At 43.5% G+C, this 19,416-nt stretch overlaps 1 protein-coding gene across 10 annotated transcripts in view; it reads left to right on the top strand.

The window, feature by feature from the left end:
* Positions 1-16,006, top strand: part of TIAM1 (TIAM Rac1 associated GEF 1) — a 193,830-nt gene extending 177,824 nt beyond the window's left edge. For 8 of the 10 annotated variants that reach the window (XM_049835102.1, XM_049835101.1, XM_049835103.1 and 5 more), the window contains 10 exons: positions 142-267; positions 1,958-2,066; positions 4,208-4,387; positions 4,515-4,633; positions 6,415-6,523; positions 8,078-8,136; positions 9,104-9,206; positions 9,946-10,033; positions 10,902-11,074; positions 13,046-16,005. In XM_049835102.1, the coding sequence (XP_049691059.1) occupies positions 142-267; positions 1,958-2,066; positions 4,208-4,387; positions 4,515-4,633; positions 6,415-6,523; positions 8,078-8,136; positions 9,104-9,206; positions 9,946-10,033; positions 10,902-11,074; positions 13,046-13,530 (1,551 nt within the window). In that variant the 3' untranslated portion in view covers positions 13,531-16,005. Of the gene's footprint in view, positions 1-141; positions 268-1,957; positions 2,067-4,207; positions 4,388-4,514; positions 4,634-6,414; positions 6,524-8,077; positions 8,137-9,103; positions 9,207-9,945; positions 10,034-10,901; positions 11,075-13,045 lie in introns of all 10 variants that reach the window. The other 2 variants (XM_049835108.1, XM_049835109.1) reach the window with 2 other exon arrangements.
* Positions 16,007-19,416: the final 3,410 nt, after the last annotated feature.

Raw genomic sequence — 19,416 nt, 5'->3', positions numbered from 1 at the left:
CTGCTCAATAATGTATAGTCTGTAGGTTTTTTCCTGACATCACACTAATTATACAATTGGACTGAGAATTACTGAAGTTCTAGAAAATGCAATTTAGCTGTAAAGTAATATTTTCAACATCTTGCTTTTTTCTCTTATTAGCTGGATGTTCTCTTTGGGAATCTGACTGAAATGGTAGCATTCCAGGTGGAGTTCTTGAAAACTCTCGAAGATGGAGTAAGGCTGGTTCCAGACCTGGAAAAGCTTGAAAAAGTTGAGCAATTTAAGGTAATCTCATTGCTTACATTCTGAGTAGTCCTTTAACATGTTCATCATATTTGTCTGACTACTGTCACTGTTCATGTAAAAACCTACATCAACTTACACTCGAGATTAATTTTTAGCTAATACTGGAGCTGTTTGAAAAACATCCCACTACAATTGTAGTTTATACTACATTTAGCCATACAGAGCACTAAAAATCTGTAACGCCATGAGCTTTTAGATGCTATTCTTGCTCTTCTGCCAGATTTCTTTTCTTGGGCTGTCAGGAAAAGCTAGAAATGGAAAGTTACATAAAATCTTTGTTCTAACAAGTCTAATATAGTAGTTCAGAAGCATACTAGGACTACAGATCGGAACTGTAAGTTGAATTCTGTTTTTGGGCTTTTGATGCATAGCAGAACTATATGCCAGATACTTCCAACTATCTGCAGATGTGTGTCAAAGGTAGAAATGTAAACTAAAGATACATGAACTTCATTTAAAAAAAATAGGAAGATATGGAAACAGAAATTTTGTTTTATTTCTAATGCAGTCATGTACTGGATATATGGCAAGTAGCTAATACAATGTTTTGTCTTTGGTGAATTTTACTCTTGCTTTGAGCACTCAGCTTGGTAGGGGACAGGATGTCTTGATGAATAATAATAATAATTATTCCACTGGGATTGCTCTTCAGCTAACATAGAGCCCTGGAAGAACTACTGAAAGAATTTGTCGTCTTGTGCATGTTTGGCTTTGCCATCAGGTGCTTGCTTAAAATAAGCATCAATCATGAACACTGCCCTCGCATAACTAGAACACAGCTTTTCATTTGTAGGAAATGTGCCCTTAATGGAGAGCACAGAGACACTTTTTTTAGTGGCGGAAGCCTCTGTGACCGCTGCGTGCTCTGAGCTTGAGAGGAGTGTGGAAGAAGCCTCCTTACAGAGAAAACTCTGTCTTAGAAGTACAGCTGCTTCCACCTCTTTCCAGAAAAAGAACATCAACTTCACGTTCAGTTCTGTCCTATGGGCATAGTCTGAAAGCAGTGTGCAAAATGGGACTTCAAGGCTTCAGGGTTTCAGTTCTGCAGTTTGCTTCCCTCTGCTGACTGTAGGCAAGCTGCCTGTGTGTTGTCTCCCCCACCCCACCCCATGTTGTCTTGTTCTTAAGTGGGTAGTGGAGCAAATGCTTGACTGTGGCATAGACATCTTAGGGAAAGATTGTGTTTGGCCCTTAACCCAAACTCATTTTCAAGAGAGTGAAGACCTTGGTGTGTTTGTGCAGAGGCATAACAGTCTTGCTTGCAGCTCCTTACATTATCCATACGTTACATGATCCATTACAAAGTCAGATACATCTAGTCCTTTCTGTGGCCTCTGGTCAGTATGTAGATCAATAAGGTTTTAAGCTCGGGCATTTAAATATAGCTCTGGAGCTGTGAACCTACTTCCCTCTATTGTCAGTGATGTCTCCAGATAGTCCTAACTGGAACTTGGCTAATGATTTTAATCGCATATCCTAAATCCAGACACCAAGGCTAGGCCTGTTTCCTGCTAGATGGTGTGAAAACATTCTAAAAATCCAATGTCCTGTCATCCAAAAGCTAGATGGAAACTTCAGGTGACTTGGCAGAAGGGAAAATAACTTACTGGCTTTCATGTGCTGCTTTTCCTAATGCCTTTTTTTTTTTTTTTTTTTTTTTAAATCCTAGAAAGTGTTATTTTCCTTGGGTGGATCCTTTCTTTACTACGCTGACCGGTTCAAGCTGTACAGTGCCTTCTGTGCCAGCCACACAAAAGTCCCCAAAGTACTGGTGAAAGGTAAGAGCCATGTGCTGTACAAATAGACCTGGACAGGCAGAGAGAGAGAGATGTCGCAGCGACATGTTCGTTTGGACTGGTGCAGGTTGTCCTTGTGGATGATGAGAGGTGGCCACTGCACCCCAAACAGTGCAGGGCAAGTTGTGGTGGAGAAATGGGGGCACACATGTGCCTGGTTGCTCTCCAGGAGTCTTTGCAGTAAGGAAGTTAAGTCCATCTGGCCTGAGAAGCTCGCAGAGAGCTCTCCGTCTTGAGTGTTCTTGGACCACCATCGATGTAATGATACCTGAGTAGCTCATTACGAGAGATTGTTAACCTTGCGTGTAGTTTTCCTCCACACACTTAATTCATTCTCCCCTGACATGTTCAGTTTCTTTTCAGTCATGTGGGGAGTGGAACGATTTCATAAATGGGTGATGTGGCATGTGCTAATGGATCACCGTGTACTTTGGAACCAGGAGTAGTGACGCTTGTAATGACCTCTGGATCCTTCTATAGTTTGTGCCGTGAATCCTTGCTAGTGGCAATCCCACTGAAGCTCCAGCCAATGTGGTTGAATGCTGACAGCCACTAGGAAAGGATCAGCCTGGGAGAATGTTTTATGGAAGCTGTCTAAATATTTTAACTTCACCATGCTCTCTCTCTCCTCTCTTTTTCCTCTCACCTTTGTTCCAGTTTGCCTGAGAAGTTTCCATGTATGAATTCCTAGTAGAGCTTGGCTTGCTGAGATGGAGATAAATTAACCGTGGTCTGTCTTAGAAATGCTCATGGGCCTCCTTGCCTTGAAGCGATGCTTTTTCCCCTGTGAAAGTGTTAATCTCTTAGAGTTAGCAGTGCTTCATGAAATTCATTTTTGGCCAAGATGTTAAATAAACAAATGGTTCCAGTTGTAGGAGCAATGCCGTTAAGGGAGGGGCTCTTCTTTTTCAAAGAACATCTGGATGCCTGACAATCAACAGTTTTGGGGTTTTTTGTTTCTTGGTTGGTTTGGCTTTTGTTTTCCTGTGCACATTTTTTTTTTTTAATTTCTGCTTGTAAACTCTTATTTACCATGCTGCAAAGAATACTTGGCAGCTCTGTGGAATACATGAATAAATGATTTGTTGCTAGTCACATCCATGCTTGCTTTCAGCATCATTATGTTGGACCTTAAGTTAGGCGGTAGGCTAGGTAGATCTGGTTGTTTTGTTTTGCTTTTTCATTGCTGACTCTATTTATAAATGAGAAATGCTTGTGCTTGAATTGTGGCACAAACAGAACTTAAAATTCTATTCTGGTGATAAATCTCTTCAAAAGCCTGGGAGTGTATTTAAAGTGTAATTTGGTGACCTCAGCTGAGGTGCAGGTGGTTTTTGGATTTGAAACTGAAGTTGCTTTATTGAAATCAGGTGACTGCAAAAAACCAACCCCACTTCAGCAGGGGACATGGCTCTAATAAAAGCAGTTTTGTGGAATTGTTCTTGCACTAAGTAACTTGTATGTCTAAAAACTCCACATTCTCCATACTTCCCTCCCTGTACAAATTTATGTTCTAATAGAGGGAGCAACAGAGACATTGGTATTTTTATAAATTCAGTAGCAGTCAGGTAGAAGAGATGATGGCAATCAGGTGTCCAGTTTGTCTCTGCTCCCAAAATACGGTGCGATGTCATAAGCTTACTGCTTCCTGCTTACTAGCTCTTGATTTTTGTTGTTGTTCAGTACTGCATTTTAAGGTTTAATGAGGTAACAATAACCAGACTCGCCAATATTAATATTAGCCTGTCAGGCTAGACTCATGAGTAGTGATTTCTTACAAATATCCAATTTAAGCCTTTTTTTAAAGGAAACAGATGATTAAAACGATATATACTGCTCCAAAATAGTTGCAGGGCCAGAAACACTGTGGATAGTGAAATCAAAAACTGCAAGTATTGGTATGGTAGGTGGGTGCCTGTTGTTAAGTCATATATAGTGTATCTGTGGCAAAATGTCAGTAACTCAAAACCTGAAGTGCATAAATCTAATACTGTGGACCTGATAAATCTGCATTTCCTTGCAAAATATCTCTGGATAAATGAATTTAAAGCTGGAAAAGTCGCTTTGTCAGGGCAGCTGTTATGATTTTTGATTTATCCAATTGCTTCATTATAATCTTCCAGCCAAGACAGACACTGCTTTCAAGGCATTTCTGGATGCTCAGAATCCCCGACGGCAGCACTCATCCACGCTGGAGTCTTACCTCATCAAACCCATCCAGCGGATACTGAAATACCCTCTCCTGCTGAAGGAGCTCTTTGCTCTGACTGATGTGGAAAGTGAAGAACATTATCACCTTGATGGTAAGGAGCTAACCTATGTTGCCCTTCCCTGTTTAACCTCTGATCTGGAACCCTCCTCCTCCCCCTTCCTCTCAGAGGCTTAAAAATACCTTTTGTCTCTTCCCCTATCTCTCTGTCTTTCTTATAGTGGCCATAAAAACAATGAACAAGGTTGCCAGCCACATTAATGAAATGCAGAAAATCCATGAAGAATATGGGGCAGTGTTTGACCAACTCATAGCAGAACAAACAGGGGAGAAAAAAGAGGTAACATGATCAAATTGAAGAGAATCAGGCTGTTATTTTGGTGCCTGTAGCATGAATGTTTAAATTGTATCAAATGTTTACCTTTTGTGCTGTGTCATTTAAGTGGATCGTGGTGCAAACAGATAAATCCCAATCCAATTAAAAAACTGCTTTTCCATGCATGGTTCAGTGTACCATGGTTCATGGACCAATGTAAAGAAGTAGTGGATTCATTCATCAGTGTTGTGCTTGGGTCAAAATCATATCACAGCCTGCAGTTCACTATTTCAATGTCCATGTCTCGGCTCTCCTCATTCCACATAAATAGTCACCCCACCAGTCTGAGTGGACTGGCATGCTGAGGCAAGTCTGTACTTAGGTCTTCAATCACTTTAAAGAGATCAAAATGTGAGGTGTGGTGTGTGAGAAACTGCTGTTTCTCTTGTAGGAAGTATGTTAGTGGGCTTTATGTGAGAGAGCTTTGGTCTAGATGTCTCATATGGCACATCTGCAAATACGTGAAGATCCAGTGTGGCTCAGTCCTGGCTGACCAACTTAGAAACCAGTGGAAGGTGTCTTGAAGTTTCAGACTGAGACCAGGACTCTCCATTTAAAAATAAAACGTGGTTCTGCAGTCCAGCAGTGCAGTGAAGGAGTGGTGGGCAGTAATGGGGGAATGAAGTAAGGTCAACGGGGACTCAAGGAAGAGGTAGACACACTAAAGGGCCAATGGGAACAGCGATGTGGGTGAAGGCTGGAGAGAGGCATGACAGTATGAAGTAATGGGGTTTTGCCAACAGTCAGGATGAAGAACAAACATAAGATGCATTGGTCTACAAAGCAAAGGAGGTCTGGTATTGAGTAGTGTTGAGGAAGCTTTGGGTGTGAGAGCTGGATAGCAGCGGTGGGGAGGGAGGATCAGATGGTGGGTAGAGGGCAGAGACTAGGGTTGGCGCTGGCAAGCAGCGGTGGAGAGAGCATGTCAGGACATCTGTGGGGAGAGCAGTCATGGTTTGCTGTTAATCTGAAAGAGGAGACAGTAAACACATATCTTAGTGTTGCTCTTGTTACTGGGGAGACCTCAGGTGGTTGTGCTGACGGTATCTGTAGCATCCTTTAGCAAAAGTCAGACTTCACTGAGAGGAGGGTGGAGGAATGGGATAACATGGCCCCTAGACTGGGGATGGTCCTTGATTTGTCACTCTGGGAGACCATAAGTCAAAGTGAAAGATCTGGTTGCTGCAATATTAGTAGGCGTCTCCCAACAGTTGTTAGGAACTCCTTTTATTAGTCCATTTCCAGCAATGTGGTTTCCACAGGTGAGCCTTTGGGCAAAATCAAGACCCACAGCAACTGTGGTGAGGAAGTGCTTTGACTGCTTTACGTGATGCACTCTCTAAACTTTACCCCAAAACTGTGTGGGTGTGATGGGAGCTATGCTTAAATGTTCAAACAAAATAGAAAGAAACTAGTAGGGAGAAAGATGGACAAAGGAGCAAAAAATGCATGGAAGACATCTGGGTTTTGCCCTGACTTCCCACCAGGTTACGAGATCTGGACTCTGAGTTTGACTTCTCCTAATTTATGCTCATAATTAAGGATTTACATGCATCTGTTGCCAACTGTTACAGTCTGTTTGCACATGCTTGCAGTCATCTGATTAAATATTCCAAAAGTTTGCTTGTGGGGCATTTCTTTGTTTAAGAATAAAGTTCAAGCAAGTTTTCTTGAACTGAAAATTCAAGTAAGCTTTCTTGAACTGATTACATGTTGTGTCTTTGTGCATGTGTTTGTGTTGGCAGGTTGCAGACCTTTCGATGGGGGACTTACTCTTGCATAATACAGTGATATGGCTGAATCCTCCTGCTTCACTGGGGAAATGGAAGAAGGAACCTGAGCTGGCAGCATTTGGTTTGTATCCTAGTAATTTTATTTCAGATGCCTAAAAGACTGTCGACTGTGCCTTGGCAGATATTTGATGACGGTAGTTAAGCATTGCCTTCTGCAAAATTGGCTGGAACCTAAAACCATATTTGCCTCTTTGCTGCAGTGGTGAAATTCTGTTCTGCATTGATCTAAATCTGGTGAAGAATTTGGAGATGACTGCTGTAATAGTGCAAGAGTTTTTCTTAAACCCATATCCAAGGCTATGAATTGAGGGCTATATAGAAGGGTATTTGTCTCTGAAAAGATACAGTTCTGTAGTCTGATCAATGCCAAGTAACTCTACTTCCCATGCTGTAGGATGGGGTTGGGGGCTTGAAGAGGTTTTGCCTTTTTCCTTTGTGCCTTTTGCCAGAAATTACTTGTATATCTAAGCTTTAAAAAGTGCTTAAAAGTTAGGCCAGGACTCCCAGTGAGTTGCTTTGGAGTAGTCTGTCTCCCTCCGAGTAGTCTATCTTGAGTGGCCAAACTACAAATTGAAACTGCGGTTGGCATAGATCTCAAGGTCTTTCCACTGCGTTGGAGTACGGTCCCTTGGAAAGGTACATGATCACTTGTATTAGCTAACTTGTCTCTCATACTTTCAGAATTATATCAAGTAATGCAGAGCATGCTAGCTTTTCTTTATTTGTTCCAAAATTTCTTTATACGCAACGGGCTTTTTCCTTGTTGTTTCCAGAGGGCAATACTGGTTAGGAAGCCAATGACTTTTATTTTTGCTTTTGATTTTTTTGCCAAACGGGTAACAAATGAAGACTCTTTCAGCTTTGCTCTGGAAGAGCATATGAAAATTGACTGCTTTCCTGTAAGCTGGGAAAGCACCTGGTCATACTGTGAAGCTGAGGGCCTCATGAAAGCTGCTAGGAATGTGCAGCAACTCTTAATTACTCCAAAAACCTTTAAATTGGTTTCATAAAATGTCCAAAATTAAATGTCCATGCAATTCAATCCTAAAACAAAGGGTACATTTGAGGCCTGAAGAAAGATCACAAGGAAAACTGGAGTCTTGAAAAACAAATTCCAGCTCCATGTGGATGTTATGTGGCAAAAGAGGAGTTGGATTACACCTCTGCCTGCCGGTGGTGTTCGCTTTTTAATTTGGCATAGACTGCTGTCCCACCTGGGAGGCGTTCAAATTCTGTTCAAGCTCGGTCTTATCTGCTTGACTGGCTGCGTGTAGCTGGATGCTGCTTATTTGTTTGAGGTGAACTTAGCCAGAAGGATTAAAGTTTTCTAAATTTTTGTATAGAACTGTTGCTGCTTGAATAGTTGTTCCAATAACTGGTAACTCTTAAGTTTCAAGCGACTATGAAGTAACTTGGTTTTGTGTACTAAAAGCAGTTAAGCTTGGGTTTTGGGGGAAGAATAGCAAGAGGGCTGGTAGGTTTACTCCTGCCTTCCCTCCCTGACTCAGGTGAGGGCTGTCTGAGGAGTTGAAAGGTCTGTGTGCTATGGGTATAGAGGACACCTGTTCCCAACCTTATTGACTACGTGGCTTTTGTTTCTAACTTTCTCCTCTAGTGTTCAAAACTGCTGTGGTCCTTGTATACAAGGATGGTTCGAAACAGAAGAAGAAACTTGTAAGTTGCATGGACTATTTTGGTGATGCTGTGTGCATTTCTGGTGCTATAATCAAGATTTGCTTTCAATAAAGCTGTGGTGCTAGGGTGTGCTTTTGCATACGTGATTCTTGTTCCCTGCCACACAGCTGAGGTTTTGAGTAAGGCCAAGTGGCCTGCTGTTTGGCCTGGGTGCAGTGCTCTGCAAGTGTTCATTTAGTTAATCCCTTGCTCTCTGCTGGACTAGTCATTCCTGTGGCCTGCCCCATCCATTCCATGCTGTGGAGTGGACCTTCATGAAACAAGGCGTCAACTTGAATGTCTCTCTTGTTTTTGACTCTTTGATTAGTCTATATGAATCAAATATGAGAGCTGATGCCTGTCAACTTTCTTAGTGAAACACAATGCCCTTGCTTCAGTTCTGGCTGTTGCATGCCACTGAGTAAGTGCTGACTGCTCTTAGCTAAATTTGGTGTGCCTACAGTATGTATCAAGGGATCCTGCTGGAGTTTGGGATTAAAAGTTAAAGCTAAGCTTGACAGTAAACACATGCCTTGCTACAATAGGGAACACAGTTTATAGTATTACAGAAAACTTCTTGATTCCCACATATGGCATAAACCAGAGTGTGATTTGAAGTGCTTGTGTGGTTGTTTTCTAGAGTCAGCTGGCCACAAAATAACTTTGGAGTGTCTAAGGCAAAACTTACACATGTTTGTGAGTGTATGTGCACTTGGAGGAGAGAATGCAGCATTGGTCTCCAATGACTTTTGAAGGCATTGGGTCTAATGGTTGGTTTTGTCTAGAATTTAGCAAGACCTTCATAGATAGGCACGTTAGTGATGCTGGTTACTAAGATGTTGTAGTGAGAGAACAGGAATTGCAACAAGTTTCTAGCTGGACATTCTCAGTGCAGAGCAAAGGAGACTTTTGTGTCTGACTATCCCAAGGTGTCTCATTTCCTAACAGTATTTTGAAATTCTTCCAGGGAGGATCACATAGAGCTTCAATTTATGAAGACTGGGATCCGTTCCGCTTTCGCCACATGATACCTTTAGAAGCACTGCAGGTTCGAGCGTTGGCAAGTGCAGGTAATGTTCCCGCTGCATGAGTTTGGCAGGGTTCTTAATGTTTGGTCTGGGGGCGTTCACTGACCAACATTTACCGTTAGTACATGTGTATGCAGCTTCTGAGGCCTGAGCAAGGAATCCACAACCTCAACATCCATAATAGCCCTGGAGAGAAATGAAGGGGCAGAAGCTCCAGTTGTGTATCTCCAGCTCGTCAGTACTTTTCTGAAGCCAGTCAGGGTTCTGAAAAAACAGGACAAAGTTGTTGTTGACTCTGGTTTGCGCTGTTCCTCTTCTAGAGACTAGAAGGAAATCTTGCAGCTGTGAGACAACAGAGCTAGTAAATTTTTGTTCTTGTCACTGGTGGCTTCATGTGAAGCTTATAAGAAAAATTTCAAAGTTTTAAACAATTTGCTCCCTTTCTAATGCATAAGTGAAAGAGGAAAGAACATAGGACGTAGCTGTAAAATGTGACCGTACTCTGGAATACCTGAAAAGCTGGGGAGGGGAGGTTTCATATTTTTATGGGACTGAGTGAGTGCATATAAAATACTACTAGATTTTTGGGGAGTTTAAGTGTCTGTTTCATGAGTCATTTGCCCACCACTGCCTTTCAGCTATGAGTTCATATTATTTGCAGTGTATTGTCTGTTGTCCCAGATGGTCTTAAACCATTTTTTCAGGATTATGGAATAAATACCCTAATCGGGGTCAAACATGAGAAACTGTTGTATGAAGTGCTGCTTGCTTTTCCCTTTAGATGCAGAGACCAATTCTGTATGTGAGATTGTCCATGTTAAATCTGAATCTGAAGGCAGGCCAGAAAGAACGTTTCACCTTTGCTGTAGGTAAGTGCATTTTTGTATTTTCAATGGCAGCTATGTCTCTGGATCCCAGCTTGCCTATGCCCTTTCCTTTAAGGCGATCTGGGAATAGCCAGTAGGGAAAGTGGGGAGAGGGTATTAAAACCTTGCTTCTGGCAGGCAGAATTTTGTAAAATCTATTCAAATAAAGGCATATATTTGATCAGCTGTGCACCTTTATGGGAATATCCTTACTACAATTTTCCTTTCACAAATTTACATCCAACTCCAGCATTGGATCTTCATGTCAGGTAGCTGCTCAAGTGTCTTGTTCAGCTGGTACCTTTCATGCCACCAAGTTCCAACCTCTGCTCTTACAGCATTGCCCTTTCCTTAAGTAATCCTTGTCTATCTTCATTGTGGTGGTTGCCCTGATGTGTTTTAGAGTCCAAATAAAAACTTAGTACACAAGTTCACGAGGGTCTAACGGAGCTGATACCAAGCCAATTCCTACTCCTAGGTAGTGGAGAGTTGCAGGATTTCTGCTTGGTATGTGTTTACAGGAGACAAACTGAGATTTAATTAGCCACCATAGGTCAACTTGATGTTTATCAGACAAAGAGAAATCCATGGTTGATATTGGAGGAAAAGAAAGCCTCAAGAGGGGTGAATCGCTAAATATTTTGTTAACGAACAGTGTATTTGTTTCTTTGGATGTCCATTGCAATGATTATAGATTCACCTTTGCTTTGAAAATACTGTATTAAATTGAGTCTTCTCTGGGGGAAGCGCATGCCAGCCAGTTTGCACTGCCTGAAATTACGGAACTGGTCATTATTCATCTCCTTTACAGTGAGCTTTTAGCAGTTCCCAAGAGATAACGCTGCCTTTTGTATTCTTGCCTGTTTTTCAGTTCACCAGAACACAGGAAGGACTTTCTGAAGGCAGTGCACTCAATTCTGCGGGATAAACACAGAAGACAGCTTCTTAAAACTGAAAGTTTGCCCTCATCCCAGCAATATGTTCCTTTTGGTGGAAAAAGATTGTGTGCTCTAAAAGGTGCAAGGCCAGCCATGAACAGGGCAGGTACTGTAGGGCTACAGACTTTCAAGATCCCAGTAACCCTAGCACCGTTGTAGGACATGTGGTGGTGTCGATGTTACTTGTATATTAGGATTAGCATTCTCTCCTGTGTATGTAAAAACTGCTGGTTTTCCATGCTTCACCTCCTTGAGAGCCTTAAATTGCCTCTATTTACCTTGCTTTGCACTCAAGGCTCAGCTTCAGAGCGGTCCTTCTGGCATGGAAGGAAGAAATGGGATTCCTGTCAATACTGATTGGCTGTGCACTTTAATCTGGAAACGGGTTTCAGCTGAACAAAGCAGAAGCCTGCTGCATATTTCTTAAAAGCATGTACAGAATTTTGAGCTAACCCTAGCACTTTTAAACTAAGAGGCACAAGAAAAATCAGCTCCCCTGAGTCAGTGGCTTGGTTTGAAGAGATAGCTTTGTATGTCCTCCATTTTAGCCTTTTCAGCTCTATTGCTAAAGGGCATGTGCTTCTACTTCTCACATTTTGAGAAGCATGCATTTGATACTATTATTTTTGTAATGGCCTGTCCTAAACCATGGATTTTCCTTTTCAGTTGACTTCAGGCAAAAGCAATGAGAAAATCCCAGGGAAAAGCAGGTTTTCATTTTCAGAACACTAGATGATGGAGGGAAGAAACATTTGCTTCCAACTGAAAAGTACACGGCACCGCTGCGTGTTTTGTTATGGTCTGTTTTGGTTTTGGTTGTTGGTTTTTTTTCTGCTCATTAGATCCAGCAATGTAGACAACCAGGCTTTCTGTTCCTCTTCTGTAATGGGCAGGCCAGACCAATAACATTCGCAGCATGGCTTCTCACTCGGGGTGTTGCTAGCCATCTGCCTCAGACACTTACAGTTGTAAGAAAGAAGAGTCAAAGGAGAGCCAAAATGCAACTGTTTCACCACAGTGCTTCCTCAATCGGCCTGTGGGGCTAATCTGCTGTTGATGCCAAACCATCTTTCGGTTTGGCTCGTTGGTGCATTTGCATGATGAATTCTGCAGAGATTAAATTCTCCTCTTAGAGTCCAGACCTCTCACTACAGTTAAAACTTGCAACTGCTGAGCTGTTGTACTTAATGCATGTTTTGAGGCTCAGGGATATTAAAATGTAACCCCATCCCCAAGCGAGAGTTTAATAAATGCATACTGAAAGTGCTAAGGTGCTGTTTAGTGGAGGGGGACAAACTATAACCTCGGAGTTCACCTGCTTGCCGTGGAGCTACGTGTGTGTGCGCACGTAAAGCACTGGAATGCCTGCAGGTCCTTCAGCTGCAGGATTCGTCTCCTGCTTTGCCTCACAAGCCTCTTCTGAAGATGTTCCAACACAGAAGATGTGAATTTGCTAATGAGGCCAGTTGCAAAAGCTAGTAGACCAGCTGATGCTGAGTAAGGAACTTCTCAAAGTTTTTCTGGTTTGAGGGTTTTCTTCCCCCCCCACCCCCCCCAAGTAGGGAGGGAGTAGCAGAGCCTGGACAGGGAACTTACTTCCCCATAAATAAGCAACAATTGCAGCATCTTCAGCACCAAGGTAGCCACTCGGGAACCTATAGCGTTGCTCTTACCCGAGACAAAGCAATTTCCTGTACCGAGGTGTAAGGCTAGTTGGTTTTTGCGGTGTGCTGACAGCAGGGGCACTGCGTGTGAGAAGCTGAGCTGAACAGATGCGCATTGTGCTGGCTGGCTGGCTGCCTACCGCTTAGGAGGAACAGTAATTGTGGGCCATTATCCCAACTGTGGATCTGAGTAGCAGAAACTCCTTTTTCAGCTGGAGAGAGACCTGTGCTGAGGAGCTGAGTGAAGTGTGACTTGCCCGCAGGGAGGATGCCGAATGACTAGGTCATTCATGGGAGACTGCCCGCTTTGTGCCTAGCGGTGTTAAATAAAGGGCCCCTGGAAGACTAGCTTTTTAAAGAGAGTTGTACCGTGTGTAAAAAGCCTGTGGGGTTTTATCTTTGTGTGTGCGCAGTGTCAGCCCCAAGCAAGTCTCTTGGGAGGAGGAGGCGGCGGCTGGCCCGAAACAGGTTTACCATTGACTCAGATGCCGTCTACACGAGCAGCCCTGAAAAAGAGCCCCAGCAGCCCACGCACAGTGGGGACACTGACCGCTGGGTAGAGGAACAGTTTGACCTTGCTCAGTATGAAGAGCAGGAGGACATCAAGGAAACGGACATCCTCAGCGATGACGATGAGTACTGCGAGGCCATGAGAGGTGCTGTGGCTGACCGAGACCTTCGGGAGCGCCTGCAGGCGGCCTCCATCACGAGCAGCCAGCCGTGCTGGGGGGACCGCCCGCGCCCGGCCATGGACACGCACGCCTCCAGGATGACCCAGCTGAAGAAGCAGGCGGCCTTGTCCGGCATCAACGGCGACGTGGAGGGCCACGGCGAGGAGGTCATCTGGGTTAGGCGTGAAGACTTTGTCCCCAGCAGGAAACTGAACACGGAGCTCTAAACCGGTCCCCTTCCCCATGCGTAGGATGCGTAGGTCTCCCCGTCCCGCCCTCCATCCCTCCCTCCCACCCCCACGCACCGTGGAGAGCTGATCCTGATAGATTGCACACTTGCACACACCATTTCGGCAGCTGAATTGGTCCGAAGCCATGCGGCCACACTTTAGGCAACTGTAAAACGCTCAAAACCTGGAACAGAATAAGCTTAAGGTCCTGTCTTACGTTACCAAGGGCTTTCACACTATTTTATTTATTCTAAAATAATCAGGGGCTGAAATTAAGTATGGGGAGGATATCATCACTGGAAAACAAATCACCCTGGATGTCTTAACCTACGTGCAGCGAACTAGCTTAAACAATAGCACAACGAAGAGAGGGTTTTATAGCCGTAAAATCTCAGTCGTAGGTTCATCTCCATATTGAGGAAACTGCCTTTTTAATGTGTACAGTTGCAGTATTCTTATTACTTTTCCCTCTTTAAGTATAAGAGAATATACGTGTATTTTAGGAATGTGTGAGGAAAGGTTTGGGATTTATGTTGTGTTAAGTCCTCTTGGTCTGTGGCTGGTCTAATTTAATGTCAATGTTGGAAGCTCTAGTTTTACAGAATATTATAAAGATGCCAAACTCTCTTAAAAGAGACCCAAATTTAACACTTGAAGAAATATTTTTTTGTATTTTACCTGAGATGCAGGGGCACAAAGGGATAAGAGTTTTACAGCGTTAGCGTAGCTCCACGTCTAGGATACAAGGCTAGCTTTTTGCAGAGGGTTAGGAATGGTGGTTTTATATTAAAATATGAACTGGAAACACTTATTTAGGTATAACTTTCTTCAGGAAAAGGATTATTGTATATGTTTGAGACTGGAGTTTAGTTAGATAATAAAAAGAATAAAATAAAATTACATGACAATTGCAGTGGACCGAACTGATCCTTGGTGTAACCTCGCTGGAGCCAGTGTAGCAACATCACAGATCCGTTTGGTCCACTCTCTCTGGCAGAGTTTGGGCTTAGGGGACAGGGAATTCATGGCCAAAAAACTGACCTCATCCACTTTCCTGCTGTGGGTGAAACTAGTGTATTTTAATTCCTTTATAAAAGCTTTTCCACTGCAATAGAGTATGAACAAGTTCTACACAAGCAAACCTCTTTAACATTTTAAATCTTTTATTTAAACATCTAAAACAGGGTAAAACATGACTAAAATCTTGTGGGTTTTAAGTAGACTTCCAAATACGAAACACAAAATAGCACTTTTTTTTTTTTTTTAAGATTTATATAGCTTTTCCCATTTCAGTTTCACCTACAGGAAAAAAGGAAGATTATATGAATTTTTTTTTGTTGGTATCTATTGATGTTTGACACATTAGTAGGTACTTTGAAAACCTGAAATTTTATAATAGCTTTAGGATTATATTTTATAAAATCCACTCTGACTATATTTTAAAACATAACAAAAATTATTCCCCCCAAAAATCCATCACTGTCTTTGTGTCCCAGCTAGCATTCTTCCCTTGCCCCCACTTTCTGGTTTCTGGTGCACTATACTTGATCTTATGAAAGCTTTCTCTATTAACTTTTTGCTATCTTCTGATTTCTTTTCGTAAAAGCTTTAGAAAGGTTTCTATACCCTTTGTATTATCACATCATTGTTTTATATCATCTACCTGTCAGTTGTGTCCCAGTGTGTTGGAGAAGCGGAGGTTTTAGCTGTCCTGTGCTGTACCCAGCAGAATACAGTCAGTGCTGAAATTCTAGAAGGCTGGTACTGGGAAGGTACCGTTGTTCTTGTACATAATGTCATGACATGTCTATGTCAAAGGTTCTTATATATTTCTTTTATAAGCTGAAAGAAGGTCTATTTTTATGTTTTTAGTTCTATGAATGGAACGTTGTAAATGCCTGTCAGAAATAAAATACTGGGAAAAAAAAAACAACCAAAAAACAAGAGAGTGGTATGTGTACGTGTGTGCTCCAAGACAGGTGCCTCTCTCAGTGGAGGGAAGCAAGTGCTACAGTAGATGAAGCTGTTGAGATGACTCTCCTGGCTTTTATAACCTATAGGGAATCTCCATAATTGTAAGTTTTCTACCCTTAGCAGCGTGTGCCCTGTATTGTGTGCAGATATTCCCTTAGAACAGGTTCAGCCTGTCTTGGCTCTGCTTTTTGGTGGGGTCTCAGCTCTGGGGTAAGAAACTGCTCCTTTGGCCAGGATGTGTTGAGCTTCAAACTGTCCCATGTGAATGGTTGGGGCAGGGTTTTTGGCCTCCCTTCTCTCCTACTGAAACCTCATTTTTATTTATTTATTTTCCCAAGGGAAGGTCCAAGCCTGGAGCCTTGCCTGTGAGAGGGTGGAAAATGACGCAGACAGGAGATCAAATGCTAGAGGCACGTTATTTGCCCACAGTGTGCCTATTTAACATGCACTTTGGCACAAAATGATGCTTTCCTTTAGTGGGACTGCTGACTTTAAAATGGCATGTTCAAGTCTGTAACTAGCAACACTGTTCCCCAGATCTGTGGAACTGCATCAACACCTACTGAAACATGAGTGCAAAGTGTGCTCATGCTTGCTTGTCTGCTCAGCAGAGAGCAAATGTGAACAAGTATGAACTTCTGTTTTAAATATCACAGCCTTTCTTTCGATGGGTTCACGCATTTGCCTCCTCCACAATTTAGTTTTTACTAGCTACTGCAATGTTTCCAGCAACTGACTTCAGCTTTCAGATTGTATACAAAGCTGCTTAAAAGAGTCTGTCCTACTGCAATAACATCATGCCTTGCATGAAAAATTCATGTTATTTGGCTTGTTTATCACATATCAAGCCTTACACAGAAGGCGTGATAGGTGGAAAGTGTAATGCTATGGAGTAGTTCTTGTATTCTCACCTACCAGTTGCTGTAGCTTAGGAAAGAGTCCTCGGGTAGGGCTCAGCTCATATTTTGCAGAAGTGAGAGTTGCCATTTTCCTTATTGCGTCCATAACTAGTCATGCCTGTTTTCTTCTATGCTGGTCACAAGGAACCTTAAGTGCATATTTTAAAAAGACAGAGGAAAAAAGTAGCAAATTCTGGAAGAATTCCAATTACATTGGAAGAGCTCTCCAGTCTCGCCGTGGCTGGTTGTTTGGTCAAACCCCCTCCCCTTGGGGTGCTGAATTTTAGTCCAAGTGTAAGGAGCGCACCATGGGTTGGTGTTCAGTGCAGCCTGGGCAGGAGCTTCCCTGGCCCGCGGGTGAGACCATGACTCGCACCACTTTTCTTTAGGGGAACTAGGACTAGTGATGTACACGCAGTTGGGTTATGTGGGTGGATTCTGGCAGATTGTCCCTAAAACATGGGCTGGTGGACATTAGGGAACTGGTTTACTAGAAAACAAGGTGTTATTGCCAGAGCTGCGAGAAGAGCCTTGCACAGCTCTTTGGTCTTGCCTGCAGTAGAACAGCAGTGGTCTTCTATGAGGAGAGTACAGGCACCCTGTAGCACTGAGGTTTGGGAAGTACTTTTCTTAACTCTCGTTTTACCAGTCGGTTGTTTTTTGTTCTTCTCTACCAGACCTGCTTTGCTTGCACCCGCTTCAGGACAACACAGGAAACGCTTTGTTTCTGAGGCTGTTGTCTCTGCAAATAGCATGTCAGGAATAGCATGACCCCGCTCACTGCATGTGGCTATTTTAAATGTGGCCAGATAATCGTGGAGACAGCGAACAGTGCTTCCCACAGCTCATGTTCCCACTCCCCGTGTCTTCGGTAACTTGCTTTCCTTTTAATTTTATTCTCAACAGTTGCTGAGGTAGTTCTGCTGAACACTAAACTTGTATTTCTCAATCCTGTCAATTACAAGACCTGTCATGGATGTTGATTGAAGACTGTCAGCGCGTCAGTATTACTGAATGAATCCAGTCCAGTATTGTGGAAGCTTGCTGTGGCTTTGCCTCGTTCTGGGGGGAAATGAGGGGAAAGAAAGCCTTTGAAAAATGGCTTCCTCTGTTTCTCTTTTCCTTCGGCCACATCGTGTTAATATATAGTACCTCTGTGTTGTATGTGGGCATGAGCTTGAGTAGGTTTTTGCAATAATGAAATCTTATAGCAGCCTTAGGGCCTGGGTAAATTGCTCCCATTTTAAGCTCGACAAATGAAGGCAGGCGGAGGATTACACGCAAGGTCACGCAAGCAAGCCGGTGCCGGTGAAAGGCTTACAGAAGGCTGTTTAGCCATTAGTCTGGACGATGCTTCCTTTTTGTTAATGTGAAGGAGTAATTAGCTGTAGTAAGGAGTCCTTTCTTGTGGCAGAGTAATAAAGTGATCAGAAAAGTCACACAGACTGCCTGGGCAGCAGGGATTTGTTTGTCTGTTACGTACAGCTGTGGTATCGAGTTTGCTTTCTCCTTTCAAGTCTGTGTTTCCAATCAATTTAAAAAGAGGGGGAGGGATGATGATGAGTTAGGGAATAATTGTAACTAATGAAGTATTCTCCAAAATAAAGCCGTGGTTTCTGTGGCTGTTCCCCTCCACACACTGATGTTAGAGGTGATGCTGACTGCACACAGCCTCAGGGCAATACGCCTGGGTGTGCCTGGAAGGGGAACAGCTTGTGCTGGCTCTGTCCGTGGCGGGTTTCAGCACCCACTTGGAGAAAGCTCTGAGCAGCCTGGTCTGATGCTGGAGCTGGCCCTGCTTGGGGCAGGAGGCTGGACCGGAGACCTTACTGTGGGTCCTTCTCACCTGCGTTATCCTGTGATGCTGTGACTCCTCCTCTGCACCCCTCCATGGCTGGTCACACAGGATCAGCATCAGTTTGTTCATTGGGTTTTTTCCAGTCAGGAGCAAACTGCGAAATGTATCTTGAATTTTGTGTCAGAAGATGAAAATGCTGCAATGAAACCAAATAGACAAACTCCCAGGAGATAAAGCTTGGTGACAATCTTCCATAGGAAATGGCTGGAGGACAGATCTACTGTGGGGGTGGGACAACTGAAGAGGCTGTAAGTCACCTTCTCCTGATCCTCTTGCCACCAGTGAGAAGCGTTCGGTGCAGATGTAGATATATTTCCTGGGATGCCCCAGGTCTAGTAAACACAGTAAATAGAAGTGCCTGTTTGCCACTAATCCTGGGGTCCTTTGCTGCAAAAACCTGACTGGACTTTTATCCAAACTGTGTTTGGGTATGCAAAATAATGTTTTCTACTCCTCTGTCTTCTCCCAGTTGAAGCAAAATATTTGAAATGAGACAATCTCCCCTTAACCCCCTGTTTTGGCACATCAGAGTTAAAGGTACTACCCCCCCTCCTCGCAGAGCCCAGGAGGCGTTTGAAGTCAGCATCCTACTCTGAATGTAGCTCTGCTGAAGGAGGGATCTCTTGGGAAGGGTTGACTGCAAGGGGCAATGGAGGGTAGGGTATGCCTCAGGGCTCCCCTACGGACGCGCCCAGTGTCCTGCTTCAAACAGCACCCACAGGCATGATGTCTAGGGAAGGAGAACAGAGCAAACCTTTGTGATACTTCGACGTCTGCGCTCCCACCTCCTAAACACAGGCATGTGGTGCTGTCTCATGGTGTAACATCTCAAGGCACTTCAGAAGATCCCAAGGTCAATTCAGCTGCCCGCACGTAGTCTGTAGTAACGCTTCCTTCAGACATCTGAGAGGTCCGAGACGTCTATCTGCATGGGGGTGCAGGAGGACACAGGCGTTTCAGGTGAGCTAAGCTGTTACGGAGGAGCAGCTGCAGTATGGTGGGTAATCCTGGGGCAGCTCAGATGGCATTAAAGGCAACTGAATCCCATGCTGTGGGTTTCGTAGCTGTCCAGTGACTTCTGCTCCAGCAGGCTGTCCGGCGCGCCCTTGAAGCCAGGTAAGCTTTTTGCATCCAGATATCCTCTGGCAAGGA

This window comes from Accipiter gentilis, chromosome 32 (assembly GCF_929443795.1).
Source record: "Accipiter gentilis chromosome 32, bAccGen1.1, whole genome shotgun sequence".
In the NCBI taxonomy this organism is placed as follows: domain Eukaryota; kingdom Metazoa; phylum Chordata; class Aves; order Accipitriformes; family Accipitridae; genus Astur; species Astur gentilis.
Note: the sequence above shows the minus strand (reverse complement) of the source record. Positions and strands in the feature narration are given on the sequence as shown.